At 45.3% G+C, this 20,774-nt stretch overlaps 1 protein-coding gene across 1 annotated transcript; it reads right to left on the bottom strand.

The window, feature by feature from the left end:
* Positions 1 to 962: 962 nt before the first annotated feature.
* ANKEF1 (ankyrin repeat and EF-hand domain containing 1) lies at positions 963 to 16,780 on the bottom strand. Its single transcript, XM_059840456.1, has 9 exons — positions 11,794 to 16,780; positions 11,157 to 11,356; positions 9,980 to 10,129; positions 9,387 to 9,510; positions 7,749 to 8,544; positions 4,954 to 5,180; positions 3,570 to 3,736; positions 2,236 to 2,373; positions 963 to 1,198 (listed from the first exon to the last, which is right to left on the bottom strand). Exons 1-9 carry the CDS (start codon positions 12,137 to 12,139, stop codon positions 1,073 to 1,075), a joined length of 2,274 nt encoding a protein of 757 aa, XP_059696439.1. The 5' UTR covers positions 12,140 to 16,780; the 3' UTR covers positions 963 to 1,072.
* Between the last annotated feature and the right edge of the window lie 3,994 nt (positions 16,781 to 20,774).

The following is a 20,774-nucleotide window of genomic DNA, read 5'->3' on the forward strand; positions in this document are numbered from 1 at the left end:
GAATCAGGTGCTTCAAATGGTCCTCCAGGAGGTGATGGAGCAAGATAAATCTCTTAGAAAGAAGGGAGAAGCAAAAAATTTGGAACAATGAATGTGATGTCAGTTTTGGATGACCCAGAGCAGTGTTTGTTAATAACCCTCTCTGGAAGAGCTTAGGAAAAATAACCTGGCGGATGAAGAGATACCTATTCAGGTTGGACATTAGAAGGAATTTCTTCATGGAAAGGGTTAACATTGGAATGGGCTGCCCAGGGAGGTGGTGGAGTCACCACCCCTGGAGGTGTTTAAGGAAAGACTGGATGTGGCACTCAGTGCCGTGGTCTGGGTGACACAGTGGTCAAAGCCTGGACTTGACGCATCTCAGTGGCTTGGAACTCTGCAGTGCAGGTTTCCATCAGCACCTCCATGAGACCCCTCCTTGATCTAAGAGGTAACAGTCTGTGGGAGACATGGCAAATGGATTACAGATTATTATACAGAGATTACTATCCTTTCAAGAAATCAGAAGGAAAACAACATGTGCCTGTTGGGGTGGAAGCAGTTTCAGGTCTCACGCGCACTTCGGCAAATGAACGGGAGAACGTGAAGGAAGTACACGAGGCACTGTGATAGTCCTGGTTGTAAATTCCGAACTCTCTGGTCTCTACAGACAACTCAGAACATCGCTGTCTTAGCTAATTTCTGAATGCCATCCTCATATCTACATATTTAGAGTAGAAGGGGAATGTATCTTCCAGGAAGAAGTTTTGTGTTGGGGTGAAGAAAGCCTGCTAAAGCCACACCTTTGCAAAAGATGTGTGTGTCACAACAGTGGCTATTCCACGACATATACTGAGCCAGCTCCAAGGCTTAGAATCACACGAGGATAAATCTTTTTCCAGACTAAGCCCTCAACAAAAGATTGTGTGTAAGCAACATAATCTATAGAGGAAAAACTTGAAAAGGTTTTCTTTTATGGTAACTGAGATTTATTTACTGAGCACTGCACAATTCCTTCCTTATGAAGGAGTAGCCTTTTACATCTTTGTCTCCTCAAAACATGTGCTGAAGTAGCTTTTTGCAGGTGCTGTGCTTATTTCTCAAATTTTCTATTGAAGAGGGTTTTAAAATCTTCCATGTGACCACAAAGAGCAGCGTGTTCACGGAGCACTTCTCGCTGTTCTGCAAGCTGCATTGCTGTGGCATCAGGGCTCCATATCTACAAAATAAAGGTTTGTGTAGTTAATGTGGATGGGCCTTTTGCAACAGAGGCACTAAGAAGATACCGTTAGCCAAAGAGAGGCACGTTCTAGCACTCCTGAGGCATAGAAAGGAAGCAGTGTGGCCTCCCAGCAGAAGACAGGTCAGCAATCTGTGTGTGTACAAACAGAGCATTCTCTTGTTGTCACTTTCAATCTGTATCATGCCATGGACTCTGATTATAGATAATGTAGGAAAGAAGATCTTAAGGTAATTATTTAAAATTACTGACTTGGGCTCACGATCCTCAGAGTGGAAAATAGTAATTAGCTGTAGAGTCATCAGCTATGCAGCCTCAGTCCTCTGAGACCATTGTAGAAACTAGCACAAATCAGGGTTAGGGAAATGATAAACAAATTCTAAACACAACTGCTCAGCCAGCAGTGACGTTCTTTTCTTTTTTAAGGAGCAAAAAAATATTACAAAAATTACCTCACTGTGATTATGTTGTTCTGTTTCTCAGTTATTTCTAAGTGTGTATGAACAAGACCCGGACAGAAAAGCTGTATTTCCACTATTCCAACTCTAGGCAGCAAATATTTAGTGTGCTGTGATCCGTCTAGTTCAGTAACTGTCACTGCCAAAAGTCATCATGTGGTAACTAATCAACAGGGCAAGTTAGAAGTTGGTGACCATGCTATGCAAATAGACTCCTATCTTTTAAAAGCAGGAGAATAAAAATACATGTCATAAATGTAGCTGCATTTTTATTTTACTGTGGCTGCACTTTAATCCAATTTTAAAATCTGATAAGAGATTTTGCTATATAAAACAAATATTTGATTTCCACAAATATATGTCTTATATTTCTATTTGTGTCATTATAAGTTATACATCCACAAACTCTTTAATTTACTCTTGTTTGGTGGCAACCTCTCCAGGCTGTGTCACATCATCTCAAAGTTAGACGAATGCTTGGATTGTTCTGGGTTTTGATCTCAGCAAGAGATCAGAAGTCACCATGGAGCTGCACTCCTGTTTTGCTGCTGTACATACTCTCCTGGGTCTGAAGGAGATGTCATTTTCGTCTTCTCTCGCTGCCAAAGACTTCCAATAAGCAGAACTGTCCTTACGGGAACGCTTTGTCTTTTCAGGAACAGCTTCCTCCTCAGGTGGAGGAGATGCATCTGGAGACTGAAGGGGAAGAAGGTACCAATTTTACCAATTCATCACATTCACAAGCAAGGCAAGCATCCTGTATCTTCTGGTACTCTGCTACGATGTTTACTGGGGGGGATTTTCCCTAATCTCTTCAGAGCCTGTTTCTGTCAAAGCTGATTTTTTAAAATCAAAAACTGCAAGGGCCAGCCTTTTGAAAGGGAAAAGGCACCTCTCAGCCTTGGGCACTAAAACATTAACTGCTCTTGGTGACTCCCAAGACAGTCACCTTGTACCACTGGTGATCCCATCCCCTTCCAAGTGAGGAATGAACAAGCACCTAAGGTTGTCTTCCTCCTGCCTCTGAAAGTCCTGTGCTGTCCCTGACATTCAAAACCTTTGTGCAAGGCGATGGCAACATTTAGCTACTGGGACATATTTACTGCACTGTCCAGGGCAGCTGAAGGACACCTCCAGCCACGCAGATACAGTTTTATCTTCTCCCTAAATAGCATGCTGGATGTGACTGAAAGTGCCGCAGGTGAATCAGGAAGGTCTCATCCACAAGAGGAGAACCTGGATGTGAGCACAGAGGCTGGTGTCAGCTTGGGAATAGGGCGATGCTGAGTTGCTCAAGACTCCCAGAGGGTGCAGGAAAAGCAATCAGAAATAAAACAGGCAAGCATCAGAGTGGGATTTGAGAAACAGGACTCAGGTAAATGGTGGAAGAGGAAGGATATAGGACAAAATGGACAAAATGGAAAATAGGAAGTTAACAAGCCTGGTATTGTCTCAGTGAGTTCAACTAGGAGAATAAAAAACCTTTTAACCAGTTTGAAGGGTATTGTTCATATCTTGTGAAAAAAGAGGTTCTTCCTTTAAGAAATTATGGTTACCAGCTGTTCAGTGTTGACCACAACAGAGCTGGATGAGCATATACTTCAGAAGGAGGGAAAAAGAAAAGGAAATATTTTTCTGTGTCCATTAGTGACACAGGACATCATTCTAATGTGTGTCTGGGGAAGACATGAAGTTTGTCTAATTAGCAAGAAAAATTTCAACAAATGAACAAGTTCTAATACTCACAAGAACAGTATGGGCATCTGAAAATAGTCACTTTAACAAAGCTGCCCAAGTTACAGCGTTCGAGAGGAACAGGTGGCAGAGAAAGGAAAGAAAGCAGCTCCCTGCTAACTGTTAGCCAATCAGTCCTTTGTTACCATCCCTCATACCTCTGTTTTCACAGATTTCGGTGGCTCTGGTGGTTTTGGCTTCCCACCTTTCGCTGGCTTTGCTTCTTCTTTTTCTTGTTCTTCTGCCAAAATTTGCAGTTGATTTTCAAGCAGTTCTATTATTGTAGCATCTTCAAATACTTCAGCAAGATCGAGAGCACTTCTTCCTGTATTTAAAAAAATAAATATCTGTGTAAACTGTGAAAATTAACTTTGGCACTGGTTTATTGCAACTGGACAATCAACTGAATTTAATAGGGCCAGTGTTTTATTACCCATCCGATGTGCCAGCAGCGTGCCTGACTTTGGTGTGAGGACCAGCGGTCATCAGAACTGCTTGCAGAAATAGGACCTGGCAGAAATGAGCCCTGAGACTTGTTTTGCAGGAATATTGCAGGAATTCTCATATTGCTTGCTTTGTTCTTAATGTTTGGCTATTTGCAGCTTCATACACTGGTTGGTCCTGCAGGTTGTCATTTTGATCTCTGAGAGCTGAGAGCATTTAGCACCAGGAGATGGTCTGCATTCCTGACCTTGTGCTGTGCTGGCCATCTCCTTCTGTCTGTGCTTGCTCTGTGGCTGCCAAGGGAAAGCCCCCTGATGTAAATGAACAGCTTCAGTGCTTAATGAAGGAAAAAAATCTGTCCCGGTTCTTAGGAGATTCTGGCTGTAAAGTACCTGTGAGACTGAGCTGCTGTGTGAATCACAACTCTACAACATATAAGGAATAAGGAATACACATCCCTGCTACAAGCAGGGTTTCACTGCTAGGCATTTTGGCTAGGAAAGTCTCATTGTGTAGCAATGTTGCTTCCTATGTTTGAGCAAGAGCTTGAAAGGTGATACATGTGAACTTTTAAATTACTCTGGAGACAGTGGAAATAACTCTGAAGGAGGGATCTGCTGTGAGGAGGTAACACTTCAGTATCAGCTCAGATTTGGTTTTCTGTTAAATATTTTTTTCTCAGGAGTTATATCTACATGTAGAGCAGCAAGGAAGTTTTTTAACCAGGGCTGCCTGTGCCTAAAAATAAATCACTTAAATGAGTAGCAGACTATACTCTGAGCCACAGCTGAAATCTAATTTTCCCTCAAATAATAATAACTAGATAGAATGTTTTCATTAAAGCCACTTATAACTCTGTATGTATCTTGTGAGGAGTAACAGTCTCCTGAATTGAACAATTAATCACGTTACTTCATTTTCTAGATATGCAAAGCCCAAAAAAGCCTTTTTTCAATAATTATTCCAGTCTGGAGAAAACTAACTGAACCTGTTCCTTCATCCCAATCCTGACAGCAACCCTAAACGCAGAACAATTCTCCAAGTGTTCCAGGTGTTTTTAATAAAGAAACAGCCTGTTTTGGAGACATTGCTATTTACCATTGCTGTCTAAAGCCTGGACGTCAGCCCCTGCAGTGATTAAGAAATAGACCATGTCCAGCCTGCAGGCCTCCACAGCTCTCATCAGCGGGGTGGCTTCGCCTATTGCAGGGGCGTTCACGGCTGCTCCCGCCTTCACCAGCACCTCAGCGATGTCCAGGTGTCCATTGTAGCAGGCATGGTGCAGAGGGGTCCACAGGAAGTTGTCTGTTGCGTTCACATCAGCCCTGCACAGGGTAAGAGCAGCTGTGGCAGCTGAAGCTGCTGGGTACCTACAGTAGCAGCCCCAGCTCCCAGTGCAATCAACTAGAACTGCCCACTGCAATGGCATGGTCAATGTAAATAGCTATTTTCATATTGCTCTCCTGAACCTATCTGAGTCCCTGAACTTGACATGGAATAGTAATTGTCAGTGTGCCTGGGTGCTGCTCATGTCTCCCCCTAAGCCATCAGTGTCCTCCACATGGAGCTTTTCATGGGTGCAGGAAAAAACACAGGCATTCAAGCACCTTAGTCCTGTAAAAGGCTGCTAGTGCTCCAGCTTCACCTAGAATGGCAGACAGCAGATTCAGGAACTCCAAAAGTTCACTTCTGGGCTAAGAAGAGGTGCTACAGGACATGTGCAACACTGCAGAGCTCGCCTGCACGGGAGGGAAGTGTTCACCTTTCCTTTCAGTGTTGCTGCCCTCTGCCTGTTCCATTTCTCTGCACTGGCTTCTCCCTTTGACAAACGAGTTACACAAGGTCTGCCTTGGGAGTCTGAGCACTGAAAAACTATTCAGCTACTGTGCTGCTGGGCTAGGATCTGTGTTTGCTCCCAAATTTAAACTGGGATGCTCTGCAGAAAGCAAGGGCTAGTTCAGGGGAGATCCCTGCAATAGGCTGCCTTTGGATGAAACTGGGAGGAAAAGCAATACCACCCTAGAGGTCCTGAAGGGAGTTAGGGACACTGTCCCTCTTACTTGGTGGACAAAAAGCTGCTGTCTTCCCAAAAGACAAGGAGGAAGGAAGAAAGAACAATTATGAAGGAAGCTGCTTCCAGGAATAGCTGTTTGCTCTTCAGGTCAGGTAATTGTCTAAATAAAAGCATGGATTAATCCGTTCTTCTTCCCTTGTTTAAATTTTTAATCTTTTTCAGAATTCTATCTTTGATGAGATCTTAGCACAGTAAATTCCCCTGACCTACCATGTTTATCTCTCTTATCTTTCAGTCACTAAGCTGTTATGGTTTATTTGTATGCAGTTTTCATTTGTTTTCATTCTCATTAAAATGAGCTCCTTCAGTTATTTCACTTTCTCTCTCAACCCAAACTCTTTGCCTGCACTCAGACTCTGTCAGCCCCTGAATCCTTTTTCCTAACTTCATCCTATCAGAAACAAACCATTCAACAGGAACAGGGACAATACAGCACTGATTTAAAAATTCCTTGGCACTTTCTGCCCATCCAGCACAGAATTTCCCATCACACCAAATTTCATTTGCTTGTAATTCTTTCTAAAGGAAGAAAGAAAGTAGATACCACCAATTTAATTTTAAACGTAATAAATGTTACCCATTCAGCTGGATAAATGCTTTGTTTTGTATTCAATATGGATTTGTGGTTCTGTACTGAAAAGTTTATATTGTAAAAGGTATTTGATGCCCATGCTAAACTGCAAGCCCATGATGCTGAAAGATGCAAACCTAAATGCTACTGATAACTTTCCTCGCCATTTTCATTTCTGTCTATTGAAAAAAATCTCAAAACTGGTACTATTTTTTCAAGCTAAGTTACTGTGTTTCTACTGTGTTAAAGAGGATGTGACTCCAGTGCTGTCTACTGAGTGCTTGGGAAAAGGAGTAGAGATTAATCTGGTGGATTAATTTGGTAGCTTCTACATCTTTATCTTCAGAAAACCTGAATATACACATTACCCAACTTTCCATATGCTCTAGGAATGTCAGTTAATTAATTATCAGGGTGTGGAAAGATCCATGTGCTGTTAGTCTTTGCAGGAATCAGAGCAATGACTACAGCCCCTTTCCTTGAGATATTACCATTAACATGAATTCTATCTATGTATAGTAGAGAGAGAACCGAGTTAACGTAAATATCTTTTGAAAATATTCATTTAAGCAATTATGTGAAGGGTTGTAGGACCAGAGCAGTCTGACAATAAGAGATTATGCTATTACACAAGTATGACTGAATCTTTCTAAAATTGCTTTCATTTTTAAGCTGTCATTGAGATTTTTCACAAGTGTGTCTGCAGGCTACAGAATTGCTGAAGCACTTCTAAAACGAGGAGCAGCTAATTAGTAGCAGGGGCTTCTGATGTAAATCCTGCTGTTTCAGCCTGCCTCAGCTGCAGAAGGAAGTGAAGGTTTAAACCAGGCATATGGAACAGGAAAGTCCAGGATCACCTCAATGATTTCAGGCAAGTCCTTCGAGTCAGATTTCCCCAAAATCATTTCCCAGTTTTGAGAGTTCACTTGTGAGGATGCACTAATTGATGCACTACTTGATGCACTACTACTTGGGTATGAACCTCTGCTGCTGACCAAATGTCAACAGCCAGACACCAAAAATTGCAGTCCTGGGGAACTTGTCTCTGGGTTGTTTTCATTTCCATGCTACTGAATTGTGAAAAATAATAACCTTATCCCTGTGACTTGAGATCTTAGGGAAGTAACTTGAATATTAAATGTTATGTAAGCAAAAAACAAACCATAGCATTTTGCATCCAGACATTTACCGGATATTTATGGTTTTGAAAGCCTTCCCAAAACAGCAATTAAATTGAAATTATCTTACCCCTTTTCCAGAAGAAACTCCACAAGAACTATGTTGCCACTTGCACAAGCAACCATCAGAGGTGTTTTGTAATATTTATCTTTTATGTCTACTGGCACGCCCTGGTCGAAGGCTCTCTGCAGAGACACAAAGTCTCCTTCTCTGACCAGGTAGTTGATATCCATGAGGGTTTTCCTGGGCTCCTCCACGTACCAGGCACGGTCATCGAACACGGGGTGGGCGGAGTGGAGGGCGCGTTTGAATCGCTGCTCCTCAGGGAGGGTTGGGACAGCCTCAACCATGTAGGTAGGGAGGCCATCTTCCCTGAGGGGAAGTTCACTCTTGGGGATTACACAGATTGGCACAGGGAGGCCTTTCTTGCCTTTCTTTCTCTGCGGTTTCTTCTTCTTCTTTGCTTTGGGCCCAAAGGATGACAGCAGAAAGGTTCTCTGCAGGTATTTTGAGCCTTTAAAAAAATCATCCAGGCTGATCTTGTCAGAAGATACTTCATGCTTTTTAGCAAGAACTTCTATTTGTTCCTGATCCACGGTGCCCCAGCGCTTCCGAATGACTGCCATAAAATCACTTTTGGACACTATCCCATCTTCTTCCTCGTCAATCTCAAACTCCTTGCGGATGTCATCCTCGTGCTGCAAGGACCAGTCGTACACCTTCAGGTACCAGGCAAGGATCTCATCTGGCTTCTTTAAGGCTTTTTCAGCTTTGCGCAGCACTGCTGCTGCTGCTTTAAACCCACCGGCCTTGGCAACATCCCTTGGGGTCAGTTTTATCAAGTTGGACCATGTAGGATCACAGCCTAGAAATATGGACACAATATGGCTAATAGTGCAGTGCAATTCCTAATTATATAAGAAACTTGTAATGCACAGGCAACTCATTGCCACAGGACTACAATTTCATATGAATAGCAGTGGTAGGTGGAACCACATCACTGATCCCAGGCTGGAAGGTCAGCCACATGTCCATATTTTTTTCCCAAAGGGAGAAGCATTGAGCAACCCATGCTCTATTTATTTATCCACTCATGAATATGCATAAAGAGAATTCAGTGGAAACTTTACATTTTTACTTGAAGTGGTGTGCACGGTCAAGAAGCAAACTAAGATTAAAGTGTCACTTACTTCTATAGCCCAACATTGCAATTTGGCAATGGATCACTTGTTTGATCACAAGAACAGAATGTGGGATTTTGCATGGTGCTCTTGGATCAAAGCTTGAAGTGCCATGATCATCTGATCAAGTCAGGAAAGATCACAGCTGCTTCAGGGCATGTTTCAGTACCCATGGGCATGAAGTTTTCCTCATGGCTGCACAGAGATTTTTTTTTAAGTGATCATCAAATCAAAAATGTATTTTCTATTGGAAGGTTCAATACAATACATCCAAACCCAACTAAACCCAGAACCACCCAATACTGTCCAACACTAAGTTATACGAACCCCTGGTGTTTCTGCTGCTTTCTTTGAGAAATGTTTTCTCATCCACATGAGATAAGAGCCTCTGTTAGGCCCTTCTGAATAAGAATTTTGCCACAGGGTACCCAAGAGTCAAATCCTTGAGAGATACCCAAATGAAATCTCCTTTAGCACAGAAATAGAATACAGATAATAGTTGTGAAGTAATTTAGTTTTAATGTACCTCTTTGTCCTATATACCTGCAGCAATCTGTAAATCCTCCCTCTGCAGCATAATGAAGTGGGGTGTTACCATTCATAGCAACCAGTTTCAAGTCTGCACCATAACCTGAAATAATCGTCAGAATCTAGAAAAACAAACAGAGTCCCACAAAACATCTTGTCTGTTCTTAACACGTGAAAATGTGAGATTGATTTACAAATAAATGCAATATTTTACATTCCCATTCTAATGATAAAATTCTCTCTCATGTGCAGCTGATCAATGCACATATAACATTAATGTTTCCTACAGTATTATGCTTATTTAACTGATGAAACAGAAACCTTGTGTAGTTGTAGACACCAAGGACAATCTTCTTGCCAGTTCATTGTGAGCCCCTGTCTGGCCTGTCTATCACTGCTGGAATCCCTTTGATGCTTACAAAGAATCTGCTTTTGATTACTGATCATTATGCTTTGATCAGCTGAGATAACGGACTCAAAAAAACCCCAACAAAAACACACTCCAAAAACCCAAAGCAAAACCCTGGAACAACAAAAAGCCCACCCAGGTTTGGCTTTGCAGCAATGCTTTCACACCACAAACGTTCATACCTCTAAAAAGCCTCCTTTGGCGGCGAAATGTGCAGCGCTGTGCCTCTCGAAGTCGAAGAGGTTCACGTCGGCTCCCCTCCGGAGCAGAGCCAGCACCACGTCGGCAGCGCCCTCCCTCGCAGCCTCCATCACGGCCGTGCGGCCGGTGGCCTGCAGGAGCAGAGAGCATCCCGCCTGCTGCCCTGGGCAGGGCTGCAGCAGGGCACCTGCCTGCCCCGGGCTGCCCCGCAGCTGGCAGCCTCCTTTCAGCTCTTACTGGCGGCAACCCGCAAGCCTCATAGCCTCAAAGATACTCGCCGGTAAGCTTTCAGAATCTGCTCATAGTGCTGCTAGGAGAGAGCAGCCAGATGCCAGCAACTCAAGTACACTGAAGGCTTGAGTCCCTTCAATGATGCCCATGAAAGTCAATTCCTTAGTTAAGGAATCCTGGAATCTGTGGGTATCTTCTCATGCATATTTACAACATCTAACACAAAATACCACCTCTGATTATGAACGCAGGAGCATCAGGAGCTGTGGCTGGAAGAGTGCTATGGGGAAGGCAACGCAACCAGGGAATTTCACTATGGTTCTGTGAGGAAAAGTCCACTCAAATACATTAATATTGTCTTTTCCTAGATAATAATGGATGTTTTCTTTGGATAACTCCAAGGGAAAGCCTGAGCTTCTTGATTTTTCAACAGCACAGAGCTTCAGTCTTTCAGGTCTTTGTTAAATTAAAGAAGTAAACAAATAAATGATTAAGACATACAAAATAGAAAAAAGTTTCTCATGCCTTGTTCCTGCCTTTATTGCTCATCAGATTTCCCCTACCTTTTAGTGAATATTATTCACTAAAATAACTTTTAATGAATACAATTTCAACTCTGAAAATCTAAGGACACATCAAGGCAAATACAAATCAGCACTGCTCCACTGAAGTACAGTGAACTGCAGTTCCTAACAGCTGACCCAGTTACACGTAAGTTTGGGGAAATATTTGCACTCTAAACCTACAAAAATCAAAAAGAACACTTAAATCCCTCTCCTCCAAAAAAAGGGTGGTACAGAAGAGGGGAAGAGGTATGGCCACATAGTTAAGCAATTTTCACTGCTTTATCATTCAATGTGAGGATTTAAGGTCATGTACTCTGCTCTATACTCCTGTATCTGTTCTTAGTTACAGAAAGGCTCATACCGGATCTTTTGCATGGGGATCTGCTCCTTTCTCCAAGAAAATCAGGCACATATCTTTAACCTCATGAGCTTGCTCACAGGCTTGTAGAAGCAGAGACCTCCCAGTAGTGGTACAGTTGTTAACATCGGCACCATAATCCAAGGCAATTTGCAGGCAGTGGGTGTGGCGAACTGTAGGTGAAAGGCAGTAAAACAAAATACCTGCAAAGGAAACCAGTGGGGATTAGGGTGCAAAAGGAAATTGCCAGAAGAGTTGTAAGGCCGTGAGCTTTACAGCTAACCAGTCTGCAGCAGAGACCCCTTCACTGAGGGTGTAGCCATGCAAAAAAGATTTCTGCTTCAGAGACTTTGCTTGAGGAGAAAACCAGAGCTCAGTATGTCACAGGCCATGGGAGGAATGTGAGTCTCAATTTTAAGTTACCTCTCAGCTCTCTGCTGGGGAGACTTATGATTTAAAGGCCTAGACTCTTCAGGGAGAATTATTTCCATTTTCATCAAAGCTGTTATGGCCAACAGCTTCTGTTGGGCTGTAAGGATAACCCTCAAGCACAGCTCCTCTCCGCAGGCAGGACACGCCACGTGCAGTAAGTGTGCCACACAGTTAGGGGATTGCTCTGTGGTACTTCCTTCTCACTCACCTTTCCCTTCATTATCCACAGCAGTCATGTCTGCGTTAGCTTTTGCTACCAATTCCACAATTGCCTCAAAGCCCAGCTCAGCTGCCTTCATGGCTGGCGTGCAGCCCATGCTGTCGTGGACGTCGGGGCGCGCTCCGTGCTCCAGCAGGAAGCGGCACATCTCAATGTCATTCTTCATGGCGGCCACGTGGAAGGCACTGTGTCCTTCCTTGGGCTCGGTGTAATTAATGAGATCTGGGAATCCTTTCTGGATCAGGTTTTCTATTTGCTTCTTGTCTTTCTCGTGAACACACTGAAGAAGTTTGTAGATCTGTAAATTTAGAAGCCTTTTATCTACTGGTAGCATCCCAGGATAGGGAAGCTTTTCTTCTTTCAAGGAAGTACTTTCTGCACAGACAAAAAAGAAACGTGATCTCACAGAAGAGATTATAATGACATGCCAGTAAAATCAGGAATCAGACCTTGTTCACAGAATGAAAATATCCACTTTACCTGGACAGAGCACTAGGTTTTGAACTAATTTATCTTTTACTGTGGACAGCACATATAGAGACTATATAAACCCAAGTAGCACCTTACAAAATTTTTCTTTCTAGTCATCCAACTGTTCTGAAGAGGTCTCATTCAAGGAGAAAATTAAGTTAAGAAGCTGTAGGGTAACTGCTCTCCATTCAAGGAACTGTTATAATCTACAATCACTTGGAAGCCTAAGGGGAGGCTGTTCATCTGTTATTTTCAACGGGGGAAAATGTCACAAGACATCGTGTCCTCTGCACTTCCTGAAACATAAAATTGATACTAAAATTTACATTAACATCACCTCATCAGTGCCTGAGCACCTTCCCTGTTTTCTGGGGTTTTTTTTTTCTGGTAGCTGATGCATGAACTTCCTGCTGGGCTATATAAATAAAAAAATAAGTCAAAATTCTCTGTAACAAAACCCTTGGAGAAAAAAAAAATAGAGATAGCAGCACGCTGGTCTGGGAAAAGGTTCTTCCAGGTCATGCATCACAAGCTTCTTGAAAAAAATTCAGTGCAGGACTTAGCATTTGCCTCAGTTCTGGATGTTTTTCATTTTTTTTTCTTTCAGGTTTTTTAGCCTCTTTTAGCTAGTCTCAGCTGGAGGGTCAGGAAGGGTCAGACATTGTAGGGATCATTTCTGAAGCTTTCCTAAGTGGATGGAAAGCTTCCTATCAGCTTCAGCAAGCCTTGGGTCAGCCTGTCCTCTGGAACTCTTACAGGACATGCAACACAAAAAGGTGAAGGAACATCTGTTAGAGAACACTTGGCGTTTGGTTTGCTTGGGTTTCTTATTGCAATGTAGTCCGTAAATGGGACCACTCAGCATCTCCTGGCTACTGCTGGGTGCTTTGTGGACGTCTGTGAGAAGGGGAGATGGCAGAGAGATGCAGAAGGATGCACAATTCCAGCAAACTTTGTGAGGCAAGGCCTCCCATTCTGGGAAGGAAGCCTGAGGGAAAACTGCAGGAAAAGTAGAAAAAGATGACTGGAGGTGAATCATGTTGGGAATGGACAGAGAGGTGATTTTTGTACCACAAGTACAACTTGCCAGTTGTACTTTCTGTAGCTATTGCCTTTCATTTCTTTGGAAGGTCTGTGTGCAGCCTAGTTTTGGAACAGAGATTGGGTCAGCTCTTGGCAGATCTCTGAGAACTGTGCCTCTTGTCTTCCCTGCCAGACAAGGCCCTCAGCTCCCTGCCTGTGCATCCAGCTGTGCTGGCTGAAGGTGTTGTTATTAGAAGCTGCTCCCTTGCAAAAGTGTTTAAGTGGGTACTAAAATGCAAAGGCTTTCTCTTTGCAATAAAACCTGGTCTGCATAGGTCAGCTGCTCTCAGATGTTCTCCACTTAAACATGGCATTACTTAAATCCTTTTCTGTTTAGGTCTTACATAAGCCTCATTCTGATCATAAACAAGTATATTCTTACATCAGACAATTAAATCTTTAGGTAGCAATAACTTACATCTGTCACCTGTGGCTTGTTCGTTCTCATCCCTACCATGTTGTTCTTCCTCTGACATTTTGTCCAGTGAAAGGGAATAAATGCAGAGATTTTTATCCTGCTGACAGGAATTACACCTGTAGCAACCCTGTAGTCCTAAAGCTCAGAGCTGAGAAATAAGGGCACTTCAGAGAAATGCCCTGCTCGAGGTGAACACTGGAGTCCCCACAGAGCCTGCCTTTTAGAGCCTGAAGCAATTTCTGAGCAAATCCTCAATATAGGAAGCTTTTTTCTGGCTACTGAGTACAGGGAAAAGTTGTGATGCAAACCCTGCAGGGGCTGTGAGGAGGAGCAGCAGGAAGGTTCTGCAGGAAGGCTCTTACAGTACTTACACCACTGAAATTCAGCAAAAGAAAGATACTCAGATGGAACTGACAAGCTTAAATGTTCTCTTATGCTTTTGTTCCACTTCCCACCATCCTGCAGCAGTAAGGAACTTGGGTTTACTTCCAAAAATCTTTCTTCCCACTGTTATTCATGACTTGCACCTGGATTTTTTTCAGTAACTTATTTAGGATGAAAACTTGCTTTTTCTTCCTTTCTTTCTCCCCCTGAAGCAGCAAACATATGTTCTCCTTGGACATAGGTTAGTAATGCCACAGAACATGAGCAGAACTGCACTTAGTTAAAACCTGTAAGTAACTAACCTTCAATGAACAAACATGAACAAATGGATATAACATTCAATACGTATGGATTTGGATTTATTTAATGGATTATCTTGGAGATTCCTTGAGATACTTGCTCCCTATAACCTCTGCCCTATGCTGGACATGAGACTGATGGCACACCTTACTGCACACTTTCATTTTTGCTCACAGTGTAATGCTCAATTGACTACCATTTTAGCTCTGATCAGATTTTTTCTGGTGCTTTTCAGCTGCTTATCACAATATTTTTTGTATTTCTTTTAATATTTCACATGCAGCAATAAAATTATTTCCATGAGCAGAAGTGAAATTGTTTTTATCGCAATAGTGAAGTCTGTTGTTATCACAATTCAGCCACCACTGAGTCCTTAGCCAGTTTAAAGTCTTTGCTTCAAGCATTAAGAACCAACAATTTACAAGAAAACAACCATAACATTTAAACTGTTACAGTTAATATTTCTTTGCAGCATTTTTTGAAAGTGACTGGATCAAGTTTTATTAGAAGCTTCTAAAGTAGCAGCATCAAAGAAACACAGGTAGGACAAGAAACTCTGCCCAGGGTCATGTAAAGTTATAAGCAAGGAAAAAGGCTTCTAAAATGAAAACTGCAACATCTTGTCAATTTTCATTAAGTAAATGCTACCAACCCTGTGTATTTCATAGATTTTTTTATCACTTCACCTGTAATAGATGGTTTAATGGAAAATGAGGGATTGTTAGTGTGGCTTTGAGACAGTCCTGCTCTGGGGAGGGCTTCATGAAGCCGTAACCACAAATCCCAAGCCTGTAGCATTTGCTTAGCAACAATTTTATCTGTTGACAAGCATCAGCAGACTCGCTGCCTTCATTCTGCCAGCTTGTTTCATTGTTCTGATGGAGAGCATGAACTCATTTCAAATCCACATTAATCCTTTTCTCAGGACACCTGGCATTAAGAAAATCATTTTAGTCGGATTTCTGTTTTCCCACAAAGCTTTCCAAGCTGGGATGGAAGTAGATTGATAGAGAGGGAACTTCTAGCAACTGATCTCATTCCCTGTCTCCCAGTCAAAGCCTGCTGCCTGACTGCTGCTGGAAGCACTTGTGACTCCGCTTAAAAGTTTGCAAAAGTTTTGTCAATTTCAACATTTCCAGTTGAAAACATCCATTTAATTATCACTATTCACAAACCAGTAAACAAAATTTCCATGTGTTTTATCTTTAGTGGGAGAAAATAGCTGAGCGCTTTCTAAATTTAATTCCTTTACACGCTGGGCACAGAGATAAGCACGAGCCCTACATGTCAGTATAAAAGGAACCAATATGGTAACAGTGCCATGCTATATTTACAGCTTTATGTGAATAATTGCACTGGATTTTTGGCTGTGACTAATGTTTAACAGGATGCAGCAAAATCTTCCTAAAACTGAATTCCAGTATCATGAATAGCCCTTAATGCTGTGGGTTTTCGGTGGTAATTCTCCAATAATGCCTTGCCTTGGGCTGAGGCACAGCTGGGCACAGTGATGGGCACTTAGGTGTGAACTGAGCAGGTTTCAATGTCATGTGGAGCTCTCAGCCCAGATCCAGTCCTTTGGGAAATGGGGCCCAGTCCTGCGGGCTGTAAAGGCAGTTCCCAGCGGGTTGGATCAAAATATGTGCATCCTTTTGTCTTCAGCTTGCCTTGCAACTTCCAGGCACCACAGTATCCATTGGAACTGGGGTGTAATGGAGCCCTGATTGCCAGCACTGGCAGCCTTGATTGCCCACACCTGGAGCCCTGATTGCCAGCACCTGGAGCCCTGATTGCCAGCAGTGGCAGCCCTCATTGCCTGCACTGGCAGCCCTGATTGCCCGCACCTGGAGCCCTGATTGCCCGCACCTGGAGCCCTGACTGCCCACACCTGGAGCCCTGATTGCCCACACCTGGAGCCCTGATTGCCCACACCTGGAGCCCTGATTGCCAGCACTGGCAGCCCTGATTGCCAGCACCGGCAATCAGCTTTGCGAGCAACACCTGCGGGACAGGGGCTGGGGGGGGCCGGCTCCTCAGCCAGGAGCCCAGCTGGGGTCCAGGGAAGGCTCTGGAGTTGGGGATGAGGTGCTGCTGCGCCCAGGAACAAGGAACAGGGTGAGCAGCAGCGGTTGGTTTATTTTCCCTGGACTGCGACTCAGAGGAGCGGGCGGCCTGTAGAGGAGACTGGCTTTAAGGGGAGAGAAACTGCTGGAAGGGGAGGATGCTGGAGAGCCGGTGATGACCCAGACAGTGTTCCCTGCCAAGGACGCGCGGGTCTGGCCGTGCGGACAGGAGGTAAATGCCAGCGGCGAGAGGTGCGGGCCGTGAGGGGGGCGAGGCTGCGCTCTGCCCTCACGGCGCGCCGGCTCTGCCCCGGCCCTCCGCAGCGCCGGGAGCCGGCGGCTCAGCCCTGCCGCCCTCTCGCCTCCATGCCCGGCGGCGGCGGCGCCTGCGACCCTCGGCAGCCCGGGGCACTCACCTGAGGAGCCGGGGGGCACCGAGGGCTCGGCGGCCGCAGCCGTTCCCTCGCCCTCCTCGGCGGCCGCATCCGGACCCTCAGCGCCCGCAGCCGAATCCTTGCCCGCCTCGGCGGCCGCAGCCGAATCCTTGCCCGCCTCGGCGGCCGCAGCCGAATCCTTGCCCGCCTCGGCGGCCGCAGCCGGACCCTCTCCCGCTTCGGCGGCCGCAGCCGGACCCTCTCCCGCTTCGGCGGCCGCAGCCGGACCCTCTCCCGCTTCGGCGGCCGCAGCCGGACCCTCTCCCGCTTCGGCGGCCGCAGCCGGACCCTCTCTCGCTTCGGCGGCCGCAGCCGGACCCTCGCCCGCCTCAGCGGCCGCCATCGCCGCCGTTGCTGTCTCCTTGGCAACGGCGTCGGGCGGTTGGGAGCCGTGAGGTGCCACCGGATCCCCGCGGTGCCCTCAGTGCCACCGGATCCCCGCGGTGCCCTCAGTGCCACCGGATCCCCGCGGTGCCACCGGATCCCCGCGGTGCCCTCAGTGCCACCGGATCCCCGCGGTGCCCTCAGTGCCACCGGATCCCCGCGGTGCCCTCAGTGCCACCGGATCCCCGCGGTGCCACCGGATCCCCGCGGTGCCCTCAGTGCCACCGGATCCCCGCGGTGCCACCGGATCCCCTCAGCGCCGGCGGCTCCCCTCAGCTCGGTACGGACCAGCGCCCCGCCGGGGGTGAGGCGGGCGCTCGGGAAGGACTTGGGAGTCGTGGGCTCTCTCTTCTGGTAGCTGACTTACTCCCCAAGCCTCTTTTTCCTCCCCTATGAAAGTCTGTGCGGTTGTTTCACCTCCAGACTTTTCTGGAGTTGCCACAAAAACGGAGTGGCGAGGTGCGTGTATCACCCATCTGCCCGGCCATTCCCCCAGGGTTTGTGTAGCACGATAATGTAAAAGAGCTTGGGTGGAAATGGGATCGTTCACAGTCAGCTGGACAAAGAAACCTGTATTAACAGGAGAAAATGCCTGTGAATGGGGAAAAACTCTCTCAGAGTTTGTCAAGTGAAGCCTAAGTCATTCTAAAAGGCAGCAGCAGTAGCCCTGGGACTGCCCGAGCTCTGTATCTCCTTTCCATCCATTTCCTTTAGTCCGAATTCCCAAATGCCACAGCCCAGCCCTCAGTGCTCCTGCCAGGCCCAGCAGTCATGTATGTATGGGATAACTGCAGCAACACTGCCTGTCTTGTTCCTGGCCAAGTCTGGCTGATGAATTGTTTGCAAATCACCTCTAGCATTAGGGGAAAAAAAAAAAAAAAGAAAAAAAGAAAAAAAAAGAATTGTCTTTTGATGTGAAATCTCTTCTGCCAGGAAAGTGGTGACACAGCTGGATGCATGTCCAACAGCATGGAAAGGCGTTTGATGAAAGCCATGGGACTGTGTGGTGAGTCACAACAAGAGAAAACATTGTTTTAGCATAAAGTTTCATTATTTACCCTGCAAGGAGTGCCATTTGTATAGCAGCTATTTGGTGTTAGCACTCTGTGGTGCAAATTGGCTGGACTGGTAGTGATGCACTGTCGTGCCTTGGTGTATTGCTTTCCTTTTTGGAAAACATAGCATCCAGGACCTTCTCTTTCTCCTTGGCTGCACTAAATGGTTGATGTAGACATGGCACAGTAGATGTTTCCCAGCCTGTTCTGTGTTAGAGTTTTGCTGTTGCCACAAATAAGGAGGCACGTGTCTTGGCCAAAGGCCCGGGGTAAATTCTCCTTTTTCACTTTGTTGAGCAGCACACATTAAATTCCCATTAGAAAAGTTAGCACATGTATTTTGAAATTTAGTCCAATATGGAAGTAACTGAATATCCTGTCTGAAACATCTGCATGCTTTTTCTCTGGAGGTTGTGGAAACACCAAAACCAGACTATAACCACTCCAGGTACTTGGTATTTCACCCCAAATGTGAATGTGCATGTAACTGCATGTATATGTTTAGATTTTTATGCTTGATTTATTTTTCTCATGGTGATCAGCTTTCCATGAGCTTTTTGAGAGTGATAATGAGGATTCCTGATGCAAGAAGCAGCTCAGCATCATATTAAATGGTTCAAAGTAATGTGGCTTCAAGAGCAGAGGTGCTGCTCTGGTATTAGGGTACTGCAGCATCTCCAAAATAAATAGGATTAAAATCCTCTTACAGAAATTCAGAGTATTCCCTGCCTGTACAGATAAATAAAGTTCACTAGAGAAAATTATTCCAAGGTCTGAAGCCTCAAGCTGCTGGGCTCTTTTTGGCTGAGAGTTCAGTTTTGGAGAAGTGGCAAGCTACTGCAGGAATGCAAGTGGGATGGTGCTGGTAGAAACTGACTACAGTAAGGAAGTGGTGATTGACTGCCCTAAGGAAGGAGAGGTGTGAACTGCCCCGAGCTTTGAGCATGCCCTGGAGCTCCCAGAGACAAACGTGGGAGACACAGCAGAGCCCAGACGTGGGCACAGTGTCCCGTGGCCTGGTACGGCCCCAGGGGTGCAGTGCCGAGCCCTCACGGGAGGGCAGTGCTGCCCAGAGCTCCGACGTGCTGTGAGTTAGGGCAGCCTGGGGGCTGCTCTCTCCTGGCTGCTAAAAGCAGCTCCCCTCCCTTCCCACGGGGACATCTCTCACAGCCAGGAAGGAGCTTCTGGGACAATCCAGGAGGTGCTCCACTGGCTCCAGGGTGCCCTGGATGAATGCAATCTGTGGAGCCCACAGCAGAGAGGTTTTGCCCACTGTGTCTGACAATGAGATCATCGTTAAATCATGTCTAAATCAAAGTTATGCCAAAGAACATTTATTACTGTTTGCCCCTTGTTTTATGTACTCTTAAACATTAACCTCAATTGTTCCTGCAACATACATTCTTCCCCATGATGAGTAAAGTCCCCATTACTGACATGCTCACTTTGCAGCTCCAAAATCATCTAATTACACATGAAAATGTTTCACTGCTGAATGGGTGCTTCCAAATGTTCAAAATACAAAGGCTGTGAAGTTTTTGGTTTTGGTGCTAGCAGAAGGTGCCAGGCTGAGAGCACTGCTCAGTCCCTCCTGGAACATGTGGAACAATCCTCTGCCATCCTCTGTTCCACTTGCTGTCTCTGCATTGTGCTGGGTGTTCTCTGTGGATGTCAAAGCCCAAGGACGCTACAGCTGTCCTGCAGCTGACCTCTGGAGGGAGGCTGTGCACCACAAGGACTGTCGGGCTGCATGGGCCTGGAGCCCTGATGACATCAGGGGGAGCTGGGCTGGTGACAGCCTGACTTCAGCTGCAAGGTGTGCTTGAGGATTGCCTGGTTTTTCCTTAAGCCTTTGTACTGTGGAAGTAATTATCACTGCTATTCATCTCTCTGGATTCTGATGCTATTGCAAAAAAATCTGCTGTGTGGTGCATTCCACCCAAAATTTCCTTATTCAGACCTGCCAGCTTGGGAGAATGACACAAATGTACACATTTGGCTAATTCTGAAGGTCCTCCTGGGAGCTGTTGTGAGGGCATTGCTCCAACTGTGCCCTCTCAAGGGACGTAAATAGCCTGCTCCTTGAAACAGCCTTTGTTTCACGCAGCAGCACAGCCTCCTCAGGACTGTGCTGGCAGGTACCACCCAGCTCCTCCTCCTGAATTTCCTGGGATCTGTTCTGCTTCTGGTTTTGATGCTGCTGCATGAAGCTGTTGGTATCACTCGGATCGATGTACAATTTACTAAACTAGTTTAGGCTTTTTCACTCTTCTTTGTACTCTTTCTATAATTGTTTTGTCAAAACCAACACTGACTCTTTCTACCAATTGATATGCACTCTTAGGAATAGGCCTTTTCATCAAGGAAAAAAATCCAT

This window comes from Haemorhous mexicanus, chromosome 3 (assembly GCF_027477595.1).
Source record: "Haemorhous mexicanus isolate bHaeMex1 chromosome 3, bHaeMex1.pri, whole genome shotgun sequence".
Lineage (NCBI taxonomy): Eukaryota > Metazoa > Chordata > Aves > Passeriformes > Fringillidae > Haemorhous > Haemorhous mexicanus.